We start from the raw sequence: 16,018 nt of genomic DNA, 5'->3' as shown, positions 1-16,018 counted from the left end.
TACTGCCCCTCCGACAGTGCGGCGCTCCCTCAGTACTGCCCCTCCGACAGTGCGGCGCTCCCTCAGTACTGCCCCTCCGACAGTGCGGCGCTCCCTCAGTACTGCCCCTCCGACAGTGCGGCGCTCCCTCAGTACTGCCCCTCCGACAGTGCGGCGCTCCCTCAGTACTGCCCCTCCGACAGTGCGGCGCTCCCTCAGTACTGCCCCTCCGACAGTGCGGCGCTCCCTCAGTACTGCCCCTCCGACAGTGCGGCGCTCCCTCAGTACTGCCCCTCCGACAGTGCGGCGCTCCCTCAGTACTTCCCCTCCGACAGTGCGGCGCTCCCTCAGTACTGCCCCTCCGACAGTGCGGGGCTCCCTCAGTACTGCCCCTCCGACAGTGCGGCGCTCCCTCAGTACTGCCCCTCCGACAGTGCGGGGCTCCCTCAGTACTGCCCCTCCGACAGTGCGGCGCTCCCTCAGTACTGCCCCTCCGACAGTGCGGCGCTCCCTCAGTACTGCCCCTCCGACAGTGCGGGGCTCCCTCAGTACTGCCCCTCCGACAGTGCGGGGCTCCCTCAGTACTGCCCCTCCGACAGTGCGGCGCTCCCTCAGTACTGCCCCTCCGACAGTGCGGCGCTCCCTCAGTACTGCCCCTCCGACAGTGCGGCGCTCCCTCAGTACTGCCCCTCCGACAGTGCGGCGCTCCCTCAGTACTGCCCCTCCGACAGTGCGGCGCTCCCTCAGTACTGCCCCTCCGACAGTGCGGCGCTCCCTCAGTACTGCCCCTCCGACAGTGCGGCGCTCCCTCAGTACTGCCCCTCCGACAGTGCGGCGCTCCCTCAGTACTGCCCCTCCGACAGTGCGGCGCTCCCTCAGTACTGCCCCTCCGACAGTGCGGGGCTCCCTCAGTACTGCCCCTCCGACAGTGCGGCGCTCCCTCAGTACTGCCCCTCCGACAGTGCGGGGCTCCCTCAGTACTGCCCCTCCGACAGTGCGGCGCTCCCTCAGTACTGCCCCTCCGACAGTGCGGCGCTCCCTCAGTACTGCCCCTCCGACAGTGCGGCGCTCCCTCAGTACTGCCCCTCCGACAGTGCGGCGCTCCCTCAGTACTGCCCCTCCGACAGTGCGGCGCTCCCTCAGTACTGCCCCTCCGACAGTGCGGGGCTCCCTCAGTACTGCCCCTCCGACAGTGCGGCGCTCCCTCAGTACTGCCCCTCCGACAGTGCGGGGCTCCCTCAGTACTGCACTGGGAGTGTCAGCCTAGATTTATGCGCTCAAGTTCCGAGAGTGGGACTTGAACCCACGACCTTCTGACTCAGAAGTGAGAGTGCTACCCAGCTGAAGCGTGCTGAATACTTCGAGCAGTTCTAACCAAGATAGTGCAGGCAATATATGAACAAAGCAACTGGTCATTGCCCTTCAGACATTGCTAGCCAGGACTGTACGAATCAGGCACGAGGATCAATGAGTAACCATTAGCCAGTGAATGCACAGCATTCTCTGGCAAGTCCCAAAGATTTCAAGTACTTTATTTGGTTTCTGAGCTTTTAGCTAATGGTGCACTGCCCTGGAGAACAGGAAACCGCAGTTAACATGCACTACCTTTATTAGTCACTTGAAGATTTGCTGAAACAAATTTAAATGTCAGAATAACAAGTATAGTTTTGAATTATCTTTTGGATACTCTTAGACAATTCTCACTTTACATTATTGTCACCAAGCGTATTTACTGTCTGGGCAGAGGGAAAGCCTTGCTGCAATTGTATCCTTTAATGTCATCTGTCAGTCTTAATGATCAGTTCAAATTGAATCATAGAATCTCAGAAATTTACAGCACAGAAGGAGGCCATTCGGCCCGTCGTGTCCGCACCGGCCGACAAAGAGCTACCCGGCCTAAATCCCACTTTCCAGCTCTCGGTCCATAGCCCTGTGGGTTACGGCACTTCAGGTGCACATCCAAGTACTTTTTAAATGTGGTGAGGGTTTCTGCCTCTACCACCCTTTCAGGCAGTGAGTTCCAGACCCCCACCACCCTCTGGGTGAAAAAGATTCTCCTCAACTCCCCTCTAATCCTTTTACCAATTACTTTAAATCTGTGCCCCCTGGTTGTTGACCCCTCTGCTAAGGGAAATAGGTCCTTCCTATCCACTCTATCCAGGCCCCTCATAATTTTATACACCTCAATCAGGTGTCCCCTCAACCTCCTCTGTTCCAAAGAAAACATACCCAGTCTATCCAATCTTTCCTCAAAGCTAAAATTCTCCAGTCCAGGCAACATCCTGGTAAATCTTCTCTGTACCCTCTCCAGTGCAATCACATAGGAACAGGAGGAGGCCAATCAGCCCCTCGAGCCTGCTCCACCATTCAATCAGATCATGACTGATCTGCGACCTAACTCCATTTGGCCCACATCCCTTAATACCTTCGGTTAACATCTTTCCTGTAATGTGACCAGAACTGTACACAGTTGCTTCCACTAGCAGTTTCAGATGTCGCCACCATTACTTCAGCCAAGTGTAAAATAGCGCAAAACGCTCTCTTCAGGCACTGCCCAAGTTCAGAACGACAAAATATTAGCATAGTACCTGTTGGGCGCTCCTCACAGCTAAAATTGAGATGGCGCGAAGATTTCTCTCAATCACCATAACACTACTGAAATTCTAGTGATGACTAGAGAAGCTGGGGTTGTTCTCCTTGGAGCAGAGAAGGTTAAGGGGAGAGTCGTTAGGGGTGTTCAAAATTATGTCCTGTTTTGATGGACTACATAGAGAGAAACTGTTCCCGGGGCAGGAGTGTCGGTAACCAGAGGACACAGATTTAAGATAACTGGCAAAAAAACCAGAGAGGAGATGAGAATGTTTTTACACAGCGAGTTGTTGTGAAAGGGCGGTGGGAGCAGATTCAATAGTAACTTTCAAACCGGGAATTGGATATTACTTTGGATACACGGCCCAGAAACAGGCCATTGGACCCAACCAGTCCGTGCCGGGGTTTATGTCCCACTCGAGCCTCCTCCTGTCTTTCCCCATCTAAATCTATCAGCATAACCCTCGATTCCCTTCTCCCCCATACACTTGTCCAGCCTCCCCTTAAATACATCGATACTATTCACCTCAACCCCTCCCTGTGGCAGCGAGTTCCACATTCTCACCCCTCTCTGGGTAAAGAAGTTTCTCCTGAATTCCCCATTGGATTTCTGGGTGACTATCTTATATTGATGGCCTCTAGTTATACTCGTCCCCACAAGTGGAAACATTCTCTTTGTATCCGCTCCATCAAAACCTTTCATATAAACTTGAAAAGAAAAAAAAATGCAGGGCTATGGGGAACGAGCAGGGGAGTGGGACTAATTGTCCTTTCAAAGACATGATGGGCCGTAGGATTCTGTGTCACTACCTTGAAAAATGTTTTGAAAAAAACTGGTCCAGCTTTTGACAATGAGGCTTTTGTAGTTCATTTATGTTAAAATATTAACTTCCTTATCATAAAATTGAAATTATTGGTCAGGTATTAACAGCAGCATTTGCAAGAATGTAAACCCAACCCTGTGACTGAAAACTGAAGAGGAAAAGCGAGATTGTTATACCCAACGCTCACCTTATCAAGATTTCCACACCTCTTACTGTTTCCAGTGAGACTTCCCACAGCATGACAGGGTGATTTGCAATGTTTCCAAGCTATTCAAAGCAGATGATGTTGTTGCAATGAACATAAGAATTAGGCCCCTCGAGCCTGCTCCACCATTCAATGAGATCACGGCTGATCTTCGATCTCAACTCCACTTTCCCGCCCGATCCCCATATCCCTCGATTCCCCGAGAGTCCGATAATCTCTCGATCTCAGCCTTCAATATACTCAAAGACTGAGCCTCCACAGTCCTCTGGGGCAGAGAATTCCAAAGATTCACCCCCCCTCTGAGTGAAGAAATTCCTCCTCAATCTTTTTTTCATGTAAAACAATGAACAACAACAACTTATATTTATATAGCGCCTTTAACGTAGTGGAACGTCTCAAGGTGCTTCACAGTAGTATTTTGAGATGAAAAAAATTGACACCAAGCTGCATAAGGAGAAATTAGGGCTGGTGACCAAAAGCTGGGTCAAAGAGGTGGGTTTTAAGGAGCGTCTTGAAGGAGAAAAGAGAGGTGGAGAGGTTTAGGGAGGGAGTTCCAGAGCTTGGGGCCCAGGCAACAGAAGGCACGGCCACCGATGGTGGAGCGACTATAATCAGGGATGGTCAGGAAGGTAGAATTAGAGGAGAGGGTAAGGGATTCCCATCGCCCCCACCCCCACAGAGGGTTGTTAGGACATGTACTACCCTAGCAGAAACAGTGGGGAAGTAGAAAGTAAAAGGGAAATGGCTGTTTCAAAAACAAAATAAACATGAAAAGGATATGGGGCAAGGGAATGGCTCTTTGAGGGAGGCAGCACGTAGGTGATGGGGCCAAATGGCCTCCTTCCCCAATACTTTAAATATCAATCCCTTAAGAGTATGCTTGCATATTTTAATTGCTTTTTCTTAATAACTTCTTCCAACAGATTTTGTTTCCGGCGATTCACATCCATGCAACAGGCGGTGGCGGATGCTGTGCAAATAGATGTGGGGTGAGTTCCTCTGGTTCTGGACTCTGTTTGCCGGAATACTGGTCGGGTCCCCATAATTATCAAAAGGATATGGAGGCACTGGAGAAGGTGCAAAACATATTCACAAGGACATTACCTGATTTGGTGGAAGGTTTGTAGAGCTGTTGCCTCCCAGGCCGCCTGCAATTTCTGCGGTCTGGAGGAATCCGTGTTCCACGTGTGTGTGCAGTGTGTGAGGTTGCAGCCCCTCTTCCATTATTTGAAGGGGCTGCTCCTCAAATTCTGGCTGCACTTCAGTCCCACACTCCTGATCTTTGGGCACCCTGTGCGGAGGGGAGCGGGCAGGTCGGAAGGCCTCCTCGTAGGCTGCTCCTGGGCCTGGCCAAGGGGGCCATCAGCCGGTCCAGGCTGCGGGCGGTCGAGGGGGTCATTCAGCCCGACTGCCTGCCTCTCTTCCGCGGTTACATCCGAGCCAGGGTGTCCCTGGAGATGGAGCACGCGGTGTCCACCGGTACGCTCGCGGCCTTCCGCGAGAGGTGGGTGCCGGAGGACTGGAGTGCATCATTACCCCCGGCAACCAAATTTTAATTTGATTTGGCAAAGTTCCCAATTGATTTGGAAATTTGCGGGTTCTGGTGCCCTTACCAAAAGGAGGCACTTGATTTAAAGTTCTATCTAAAAATAGTTGTAGAGCTGTTGCATTGTGAGTGGCTTCGCCAGTCACGTGATGTTACAAGACTCAATAAAACCCCAGCCAGTTGATACTAGGTCATCCACGATGAGGTATGCAGTTGTGAGCCTGGTGGATGAACTGGTAATGTGTAGTCCGATTGTTGAACCTTTGTTAATAAACCAACTAGTTCTTAATAGAAATGTGTTGCTATGGATTCTTAAGCAAAGAAGCCAAGAAGCAAATACATTACATAAGGATATATTTATCAAAACAGGCTGGGGCTCCTTGCTTGAGAAAAAGAAAAGACTGAGGGGGTGACCTGATTGAGGTCTTTAAAATGACATACATATACATCGGCTATACGGCACAGAAACAGGCCGTTCGGCCTAACCAGTCCGTGCCGGTGTTTTGCTCCGCTCGAACCTCCTCCTGTCTTTCCCCATCTAACTCTATCAACATAACCCTCTATTCCCTTCTCCCCCATATTCTTGTCCAGCCTCCCCTTAAATGCATCGATACTATTCGCCTCAACCCCTCCCTGTGGCAGCGAGTTCCACATTCTCACCGCTCTCTGGGTAAAGAAGTTTCTCCTCAATTCCCCATTGGATTTCTGGGTGACTATCTGATATTGATGGCCTCTAGTTATGCTCTTCCCCACAAGTGGAAACACTCTCTGTATCCACTCCATCAAAACCGTTCATCCTTTCAAAGACTATGAAGGGGTTCGATAGAGTAGACGTAGAGAAGATATTTCCATTTGTGGGGGAGACCAAGACTAGGGGTCATAAATGTAAGATGGTCACTAATAAATTCAATAGGGAATTCACACATCTTAACAAAAGCAAATTATCTGGTCATTATCACATTGCTGTTTGTGGGGGCTTGCTGTGTGCAAATTGGCTTCCGCGTTTCCTACATTACCACCCAGAGAACGCTGTAAATGGTGCAGGCGCATGTCCTTTAACCAAAGGGACCTAGTCCTGAGGTTTGAGATAGAGTCAGGTCGGGGGCAACCAGGGGACAATCAGCTACATTAGAAATTCTTCTTCTTCTTAGGCAGAACCTTGGAGTAGAGGATGACTTGCTTCCACACTAATATGAGTTCTCAGGTGACTGATGAGTCCAATGTGGGACCTACAGTCTCTCACAGGGTGAAGGTGTTGACGACGGCTTGGAGTTCGACCTCCGATGCAAGTGTCGCCTGCATACTGTAATTGGATGGCAGAGGATGGGCCGACCTTGGATCTGGACTGGAGGCGACGGAGATTGAACAATTTCCCGTTTGTTCTGTAGATTAGCTTCACTCCAGCGGGAAGCTGATTGAGGGTGAGATGGGTGAGAAATTATTACCCTGATGGATTAAAAACAAAATTATCTTCGAGGAACAGTCTCACATTACAAAGTGAAGTGAATGAAATAATGAATGATTGACATTGATATTGACATGTGTGTGTCTGCATGAGCTTTTGCAATGAAATCTGCAGGTAATATTTGAATGTTATAATAAATCTGTATCTTGCCACACTTTCAGATGTTCCTCTCCATTCTGTTTGCGGCACTGGGAGCACTGGGCTCGGGATACTGCCTCATTACTTCCATACTTGGCTTAGTGAATGGGCCAACGTGTGAGTACAATAATGGAAATTGGACAAGACCTTTCAGCGGAGACCTTGACAATGCCCATTATGACCTAGAGGACATGTAAGAGTCTCAAATATATTCATCTTTTCTTTGCCAAGTGGAGAATGATGAACTCGTCCTCTGCCATTGGTTGTGTTCATCACCGTGTCACTCATAGGAACACCGGAACAAGAGGAGGCCATTCAGCCCCTCGAGCCTGTTCCCACATTCAGTGGGATCATGGCTGATCTGTCACCTAACTCCATCTACCCGCCTTTGGCCCATATCGCTTAATACCTTTGGTTAACAGAAAGCTACCATAAGAACATTAGAACATAAGAAATAGGAGCAGGAGTCGGCTATTTGGCCCCTCGAGCCTGCTCCGCCATTCAATAAGATCATGGCCGATCTGATCATGGACTCAGCTCCACTTCCCCGCCCGCTCCCCATAACCCTTCACTCCCTTATTACTCAAAAATCTGTCTATCTCCACCTTAAATATACTATCAATCTCAGATTTAAAATTAACAATTGATCCAGCATCAACTGCCGTTTGCGGAAGAGAGTTCCAAACTTCTACCGCCCTTTGTGTGTAGAAGTGTTTCCTAATTTCACTCCTGAAAGGTCTGGCTCTAATTTTTAAGACTGTGCCCCTAGTCCCAGACTCCCCAACCAGCGGGAATCGTTTCTCTCTAGCTACCCTATCCGGTCCCCTTAATATCTAATCACTAGCCTTAGTCACCAGGATATGGATTCTAATTCCCACTCTGGGGATTTGAGCACATCATCCAGGTTGATACTCAGGATATTCCCAGGTACCAAGGGAGTGCTGCACTGTCAGAGGTGCCGTCGTTTGGATGAGATGTTAAACCGAGGCCCCGTCTGCCCTCTGCAGTGGTGGAAAAGATCCCATGGCCACCATTTCGAAGAAGAGCAGGGGAGTTCTCCCTGGTGTCCCGGCCAATATTTATCTCTCAATTAACATCACTACAACAGATGATCCGATCATTATCACATTGCTGTTTGTGGGAGCTTGCTGTGCGCAGATTGTCTGCCGCGTGTCCCACATTACAACACTTCAAATGTATTCATTGATTGTAAAACTTGTGGGATGTTTGGAGTTCATGAAAAGCGCTCTATAAATGCAATGCTTTCTTTCATGAAGAGATAGTATTTACTTTGACTGTATTTATGATTCTCATTTTAGATTCTGTATTGGATAGTAACTTGTGCATCCAGCTCAGGAAATTTCAAGGCACATATTGCTTTTCTTGAAACGACTATACAATGACAATGAGGCTCCATAAAAGGACATAAAGGCCCTGGGGGAGGAGCAAAACAAATTTACAAAAGTGATACCAGAACTGGGAGGTTATAAATATCAGGAAAGAGTGAACAGGCTGGCTCTCTTTTCTCTAGAATAGAGAAGGCTGAGGAGTGAGCGAAAGAGGTCTGTAAAATTAGGAAGGGCTTCAATAGTGTAGATGTAGAGAAGATGTTTCCACTTGTGGGAAGTCTAAAATTAGGGGCTATAAGTACAAGATAGTCACTAATGAATCCAATTGATCCGGGCTATTGATCCCGAGACGTGAGTTGAAATCCCACCACGGCAGCCAGAGAATTTAAATTCAGTTAATTAAATAAATCTGGAATAAAAAGCGAGTATCAGTGATGGTGACCATGAAACTATCGGATTGTCGTCAAAACCCAACTGGTTCACTAATGCCCCCTTTACGGAAGGAAATCTGCCGCCCTTACCCAGTCTGGGCTATAGGTGACTCCAGACCCACAGCAATGTGGTTGACTCTTAACTGCCCCTCTAGAAGGCGGCTTACCACCATCTTCTGAAGGGTATTTCAGGATGGGCAATAAGTGTGGCCTTGCCAGCGACAGCGACATCCACATCCTATGAACCAATAAAAGAAATCGGGAATTCAGGAGAAACTTCTTTGCCAAGGTGGGATGGGAGGGGGTGTGGAAGAGCAGGAGGGAGGAGGAAGGACAAGCTGAAGAGAGGGAGGCATGAGGAGGAGGGAGAGAGAGATGAAAAGGTCAGGCGAGAGAGTCAAACCTGGGCAGTCCATGGTATCTTTGCACCATCAAGACTTATTTCATAGGAATGTTGCTCCTCCAAATGCCCTAGGTGTCGACTATAATTGAACAAGTAATTCCTCTTAACTATTGACCTGAATGTGGAACTTACGGCAAATAACAATGGATGCATTTAAGGGGAAGCTGGATAAATACATGAGGGAGAAAGGAATGGAAGGATATGGTGAGGAAGTGAGATGTAGAGGGGTAGGAGGAGGGTCGTGTGGAGCATGAATACCAGCATGGACCTGTTGGGCCAAATGGTCGGTTTCTGTGCTGTAAAAATTACGTACTGCTATTATTTTCTGTACACTTCTGATGATCGTATCACTTGCAATAGCTTTTTCAATTTCTACTGAAGCACCGAGGAAGAGTTTTGTAAGTTTAACTCCTTATATCATTTATTCACCAGCGAAAAAAACTATCTCTTTCATCCCGAGATCTGGAACAAATGCACGAGGCCCGACAAAGTGGTTGTGTTCAACGTGATCCTTTTCTCCTTGCTGATAGGCTTCAGCGCCATTGAGCTCATCCTGTGCGGGATTCAGATGTTCAATGGCCTCTTGGGGTGTCTTTGTGGAACTTGCGGAAAAAGGGGGGCGGTGAGTCCCAGATATTAACTTCAGCATTTCAGCTTTGACAGGTGTAATGTATGCACCTGCGAGTAAACTCACAGGCTGGTGGAGCTGTTGAGTTGGGAGTGGCTTAGCCATGTCACGTGATGTTCACAAGACTCAATAAAACCCCGTCCAGTTGGGTTCGAGGTGTCCACGATGAGGCAGGTGGTTGTGAGCCTGGTGGATGAACTGTTAATGTATCGTGTGATTGTTAAACCTTTGCTAATAAACCAACTAGTTCTTAATAACAATATGTTGCTATGAATTCGTAAGCAAAGAACCCATGAAGCAAACACATCACACCAGGGGAAGCTATTGTAAAGCCTGTTGCGATAAGGCACGCAAGGCACACACGTGATGCCAGGCTGGTTGGAAGAGTCATCAATCAGATCAATATACAGCAGCACTGCTTCTTAAATGTGAAATTGATGGAAGGATAGTACGGACATAAGTTAGACCACAGCTGGAGCACTGTGAGCAGTTCTGGGTACCACACCTTAGGGAGGATATATTGGCCTTGGAGGGAGTACGGCATCGGTTTACCAGAACTATACCCGGACTGCAAGGGTTAAATTACGAGGAGTTTACACAAACTAGGTTTGTATACCTTGGAATATAGAGGTTAAGAGGTGATTTGATCAAAGTTTTCGAGTAATTAAGGGGAACAGACAGGGTAGATGGAGGGAAACTATTTTCGCTGGTTGGGGAGTCTAGGATAAGGGGACAAAGTCTAATAATTAGAGTCAGACCTTTCAGGAGTGAAATTAGGAAACATTTCTACACACAAAGGCTGATAGAAGTTTGGAACTCTCTTCTGCAAACGGCAATTGGTGCTGGGTCAATTGTTAATTTAAAATCTGATATTGAAAGCTTTCTGTTAACCAAAGGTATTGAGGGATATGGGGCAAAGGCGGGTGTATGGAGTTAGGTCACAGGTCAGCCATGATCTCATTGAGTGGCGGAACAGGCTCGAGGGGCTGAATGGCCTCCTCCTGTCTCTGCACCCCAAGGGGGGAGGGGGGGCACATCTTGAAGACAATCACTGAAGGGAAATAGTGCATCTCAGAGACATGCTCTAGAGGGGGGGAAATTAGTGTGTCCAATGAAGTTGCCTATGTTTTCACAATTGTACTACAGGTTAAGCCCCCCTTATCCGGATCCTCGGGACCTGGCCTGTTCCAGATAAGGGATTTTTCTGGACGAGAGGTGGTCACGTTAAATTGGATGGTACAGGTACTGAGCAAGGGGATGTCGGGGTTGGCTGGCTTGAGGTTGGGAGTGCAGCAGAGAGATCGTGGCAGGGTGGGGTGGGGGCGGGGTGCATGGATCATGGGGTCAGGCCAGCGATTGCGGGAGTCGGCAGTGAGGAAGGACTTCAATTTGCTCGTGTCGAAGTTCTGTGCATGCGCCACTGGTGGCCAGGAGTGGTTCTGGATAAGGGAGTTCTGGATAAGGGAGTTTCAACCTGTATTGGCAAAATGTTCCCAAGAAGCTGATTGATGTCTTTTCGCCCTTCCACTAATTGAAATATAGCCCCAGAAAGGGTAACAAAGATAATTGTAAATTGTCAAGTCGTATGACTATTCGTTTGATTGTGTAAGGGTGAAGGAAGAGGCAGATACAGACAAGACAGCAGCGGTAATATGTCAGGACTGATGAGAATCAGCTTATTTAATAATTGCGTATACATAGAATCACAGAGCACAGAAGGAGGCCAGTTGGGCCATCGTGCTTGCGTCTGTTCTCTGAAAGAGCTATCTACTCCCCCTGCTCTTTCCCCACAGCTCTGTTAATGTCTCCTTTTCAAGTATTGAACCCATTTGAAAGTTATGATTGAATCTGCTTGCACTGCCCTTTCAGCCAGCGCGTTCCAGATCATAATAACACCAACAGCCGTGGCTTAGTGGGTAGCACTCTCGCCTCCTGTGTCAGGAGTGCTGTGAGTTCAATTCCTACTCCAGAGATTGCACACATAATCGGACATTTTGTTAAACCGAGGCCCCGTCTACTCTCTCGGGTGGCCGAAAAAGATGGAAAGAAGAGATGGGGAGGTCTGTAATGTATGCACCTGTGAATATGCTTACAGATTTGTGGGGCTGTTGCATTGTGAGTGGCTTAGCCAGTCATGTGATGTTCACAAGACTCAATAAAACCCCAGCCCGTTGGCTCTAGATCATCCACAATGAGGTATACAGTTGTGAGCCTAGTGGATGAACTGGTAACGTGTCATGTGATTGTTAAATCTTTATTAATAAACCAACTAGTTCTTATGTAAGTGGTTTCCCTTAGGTGTTTTCGACACACCCCCACGTTACAATAGTTCTAGACCTGGGAGTGATGAATGAGTCACGGACAAATACCTCGGTCTCAACCGGCAATGCTTTTATTAAAGCTACCTCAACACAGCAAAACTACAAGTAAACACAGTGACGATGTAGTACTATCCAATACCCTGGCGTGTCTAAACTGCCCCTATCGCGAAGTACCCAACGTCTAAACCCTCTGCTCAATTCACAGTGTACCCCTGAATCTGTACCGACTGGCTGGGCGTACCCCTATGGTCCTTGCAGATAAACCTCCCCACTAAAACCCTGCTAAGGCTTGGTTGGGAGCACGCACGCCACCTCCTCACACAGTGGCTGTGGTCTTAAAGATGCGTGGGTGGGGATGATGCTCACCGATTTGTTGGCTTACTCGCCGCTTCTCCTGGTGAAAACGTGTCTCTTCTAGTTCCATACTGTCTATCCATCCCAGACGGAATGCTCGGTCCTTGTCGAGGTGGAGCAAGAGAGAGAGCTATGGCCACAAGGCCATCTTTTATCTCCCAAATCTGTTTGCCTTTTCTGGCCCAATAAAATTTTTCCTTGTTTCGAGGCTTCTGAGTAGCCCATGTGTTGGGGTTTTGCTTCCAACCGGTCTGGGCTTAATGGCTTTCTTTTGTTCTGGTTTCCCGCCTCTCAGGGTTATCTGATCCAGGTAATGGTTTGATCACTGACCAGATACATCTGATCTATCTCTGACGAGTTCACATTGTTTAACAATGGACCCTCCATCTTTGCTCATTACCTGTGATGAGTTGCCTTCTCCTGGCCATTGTAACTTCACTGCCCAGCCCCGCCCATCAGATGTGGAGTACAACAAGTACCTAGGCCCCTCCCACAACAGGTTTCCAGCTTTTTTCTGCAGTGGGAAATATTAAAACGCAATGTCCATATAATGTCCAACAATCCTTGGGGAGCTGATGCCTGCACTTAATAGCAATGTGTTGCTTTGAATTCTTAAGCGAAGAATCCCTGAAGTAAATACATTACAAGGTCTTCCCAGTGTGCTCGTCGATATTTGCTGTGTGTGGGATCTTGCTGTGCGCAAACTGGCTGCCACATTTCTTACATTACAACAGTGACTGCACTCCAAAAAGTACTTCATTGGCTGTAAAGTGCTTTGGGACATCTTGAGGTTGTGACCGATGCTATAAAAATGCAAGTCTTTTATTTTTGTTAAACATATCACCTTGAATAAAACTAGTCTAAGATAAAATTTCTTCCATTGATTTTCCCACAAGTGTTACAAACAGAACGCGCTGTGGTCAGTCGTGTATTAAAAGTATCCTGGGGGTCATTTCGCAAAGCTCTACCTTCGGCCTGGAGCCTCGCTGGATGAGAGCGGGGGGGGGGGGGTCCGCAGACTGGGCCTTAGAACCTCAGCTCCAAACCTCGCTCGAACGAGGCTCACTGGATTGTCCTTCCCTGCTCCTAAGGGAAGCATAGCCCACCCCTCCAGGACTGGCCTGGAGTCTCCAGGAATTGATGATTAACCTGCAGGGCACTGCAGTCAACAAAGGCTCAGGGAAAGAAAGCTATAGGGACATTAACAAATGTTTCCTCATTTTCTTTCAACACTTCCATTTATTAATTATAAAAATATTGGAGATGGGGTGGGGGGGGAAGGCTGTTTCACCTACAGTCAAGGTGGATCCAATTTGGTAACAATTAGGCTGTTCCACTTCCAATTGGTTGGGGGATGGACCAATGGCGGGCTCGAGGCGAGAGGTCACGTGATGAAACCTCCAGGAATAAGCCCAGAGTTGGCGACCCTGAACCCACGTGATTCAGTTAAGGTGATGCTCGTGACCTATCTTACGCGGTTTTGCATTAAAGGCCTTCTGTTCTTGCATTTACAGGGCCCTGTGTAACACGTGACGGAGTCACCAGTGATGCGACGATTTTGGAAAACGTTGCACACGGTCCAGCCGCCATTGAATTAAATCTCACGGCACTTCTTGCAATAAGAATAACTCATCTTCTTCATAAACTTGGGATTCCAAAACTGGCTTAGAGGCAGAGCCACCTCCTTCACTACAAGGGTTCCCTTTTTTCATCTACAGCCCTGTTTTTAATGTAACTTTTATAAAACTCAACAAGCAAGTACGGTTGTGATTTTTGTTTGTACAAACGGTTTAAAAGTTCATCAAGCTTGTAATAATAGAGCAGTTATCAATAAAGCACAGATACTGATGTCTTATTGAGGGGTGGCTTTATTTCATGTTTTGCTTTTATTGAAGGGTGTCGGAGCTGGATAAAGACATCAAAACACTCCCACATCACCAACGACTCCGCAAGATCCTGCAAATCCCCTGGGAGGACAGATGCACCAACGTTAGTGTCCTTGACCAGGCCAACATCCCCAGCATTGAAGCACTGACCACAGTCGACCAGCTCCGCTGGGCGGGCCACATTGTCCGCATGCCCCAGACATGAGACTCCCAAAGCAAGCGCTCTACTCGGAACTCCTTCACGGCAAATGAGCCAAAGGTGGGCAGAGGAAACGTTACAAGGACACCCTCAAAGCCTCCCTGATAAAGCGCAACATCCCCACTGACACCTGGGAGTCCCTGCCAGTTCACTGGATATATTCAAGAGGGAGTTAGATATGGCCCTTGCAGCTAAAGGGATCAAGAGGTATGGAGAGAAAGCAGGAATGGGATACTGAAGGAATGATCAGCCATGGTCTTATTGAATGGTGGTGCAGGCTCGAAGGGCCGGATGGCCTGCTCCTGCACCTATTTTCTATGTTTCTATGTTTCAAAGACTGCCCTAAGTGGAGGAAGTGCATCCGGGAGGGCGCTGAGCACCTTGAGTTTCATCGCCGAGAGCGTGCAGAAACCAAGCGCAGGCAGCGGAAGGAGCGTGCGGCAAACCAGTCCCACCCTCCCCTTCCCTCAACCACTGTCTGTCCCACCTGTGACAGGGACTGTGGTTCGCGTATTGGACTGTTCAGTCACCTCATTTTAAGAGTGGAAGCAAGTCTTTCTCGATTCCAAGTGACTGCCTATGATGGTGACAGCATAGGTTGTGTACGGTCATTCTGTGTATTGGTTAAAATAAGAATGTGCACCATCTACAAGATGCACTGCAGCAACTCGCCAAGGCTTCTTCGGCAGCACCTCCCAAACCCGCGACCTCTACCCCCTAGAAGGACAAGGGCAGCAGGCGCATGGGAACACCACCACCTCCACGTTCCCCTCATCCTTGCTGGATTAAATCCCTTCCTGACAGCACTGTGGGAGCACCTTCGCCACACGGTCTGCCGCGGTTCGAGAAGGCAGCTCACCACCACCTTCTCAAGGGGCAATTAGGGGGATGGGCAATAAATGCCGGCCTTGCCAGCAATGCCCACATCTCGTGAATTTTATTTTAAACTAGCAGGGCGCTCGTGGCATTGCTCATGAGGGACGAACAGACACATGGTACAGGGGCATCAAACCATGTAGCACACAATGGGGCTGGTAATTCACATTGGGCAAAGGCTCCCCATATAATCAGGCACAGGCGGCTGTGACCTTTTCTGTGCTCAGTGTCACCGGCCAGGGAACAGCACGCTGGGAACCTGAACACAAAGTATGCTCAAGGTTTATTAAGGGACCATCTCCCCATCTCTGTAATCTCCTTTAGCCCCACAGAGATGTCTGCGCTCCTCTAATTCTGCCCTCCTGACCATCCCTGATTATAATCGTTCCACCATCGGTGGCCGTGCCTTCTGTTGCCTGGGCCCCAAGCTCTGGAACTCCCTCCCTAAACCTCTCTTTCATCCTTCAAGACACTCCTTCAAACATTTAAAACATTCCTCTTTGACCCAGTTTTTGATCACCTGCGCCAATTTCTACTTATGCGGCTCGGTGTCAAATTTTTATCGCTTAACACTCCTGTGAAGCGCCTTGGGAAGTTTCACCACGTTAAAGGCGCTCTATAAATACAGGTTGTTGTTGTTTAGTTAAGCAGGCTCTCAGGTAAGCAGCACCCCCAGGGAGGGCCTGCAGAACTTGTTTCACTATTTTACCTGATTCCATACTCGGGCCGCCTAGCTTACCTTCAGCTTGACATTTTCGCTTCAGCGGGCTGATTTTCCTCGGGCACTATTCTTCTTAGTCCTCTCCCCTACCCCCTGCAATACTC

At 48.6% G+C, this 16,018-nt stretch overlaps 1 protein-coding gene across 2 annotated transcripts in view; it reads left to right on the top strand.

Moving 5' to 3' along the window:
• Window positions 1-14,068, top strand: part of LOC139232730 (metallo-beta-lactamase domain-containing protein 1-like) — a 33,869-nt gene extending 19,801 nt beyond the window's left edge. The window contains exons 2-5 of one of the 2 annotated variants that reach the window (XM_070863238.1): window positions 4,521-4,586; window positions 6,770-6,939; window positions 9,362-9,551; window positions 13,747-14,068. In XM_070863238.1, coding sequence (XP_070719339.1) covers window positions 4,521-4,586; window positions 6,770-6,939; window positions 9,362-9,551; window positions 13,747-13,758 — 438 coding nt within the window. In that variant the 3' untranslated portion in view covers window positions 13,759-14,068. Of the gene's footprint in view, window positions 1-4,520; window positions 4,587-6,769; window positions 6,940-9,361; window positions 9,805-13,746 lie in introns of those variants that run through there. The other variant, XM_070863237.1, reaches the window with a different exon arrangement.
• Window positions 14,069-16,018: the final 1,950 nt, after the last annotated feature.

This window comes from Pristiophorus japonicus, chromosome 20, assembly GCF_044704955.1.
Source record: "Pristiophorus japonicus isolate sPriJap1 chromosome 20, sPriJap1.hap1, whole genome shotgun sequence".
Lineage (NCBI taxonomy): Eukaryota > Metazoa > Chordata > Chondrichthyes > Pristiophoridae > Pristiophorus > Pristiophorus japonicus.
Note: the sequence above shows the minus strand (reverse complement) of the source record. Positions and strands in the feature narration are given on the sequence as shown.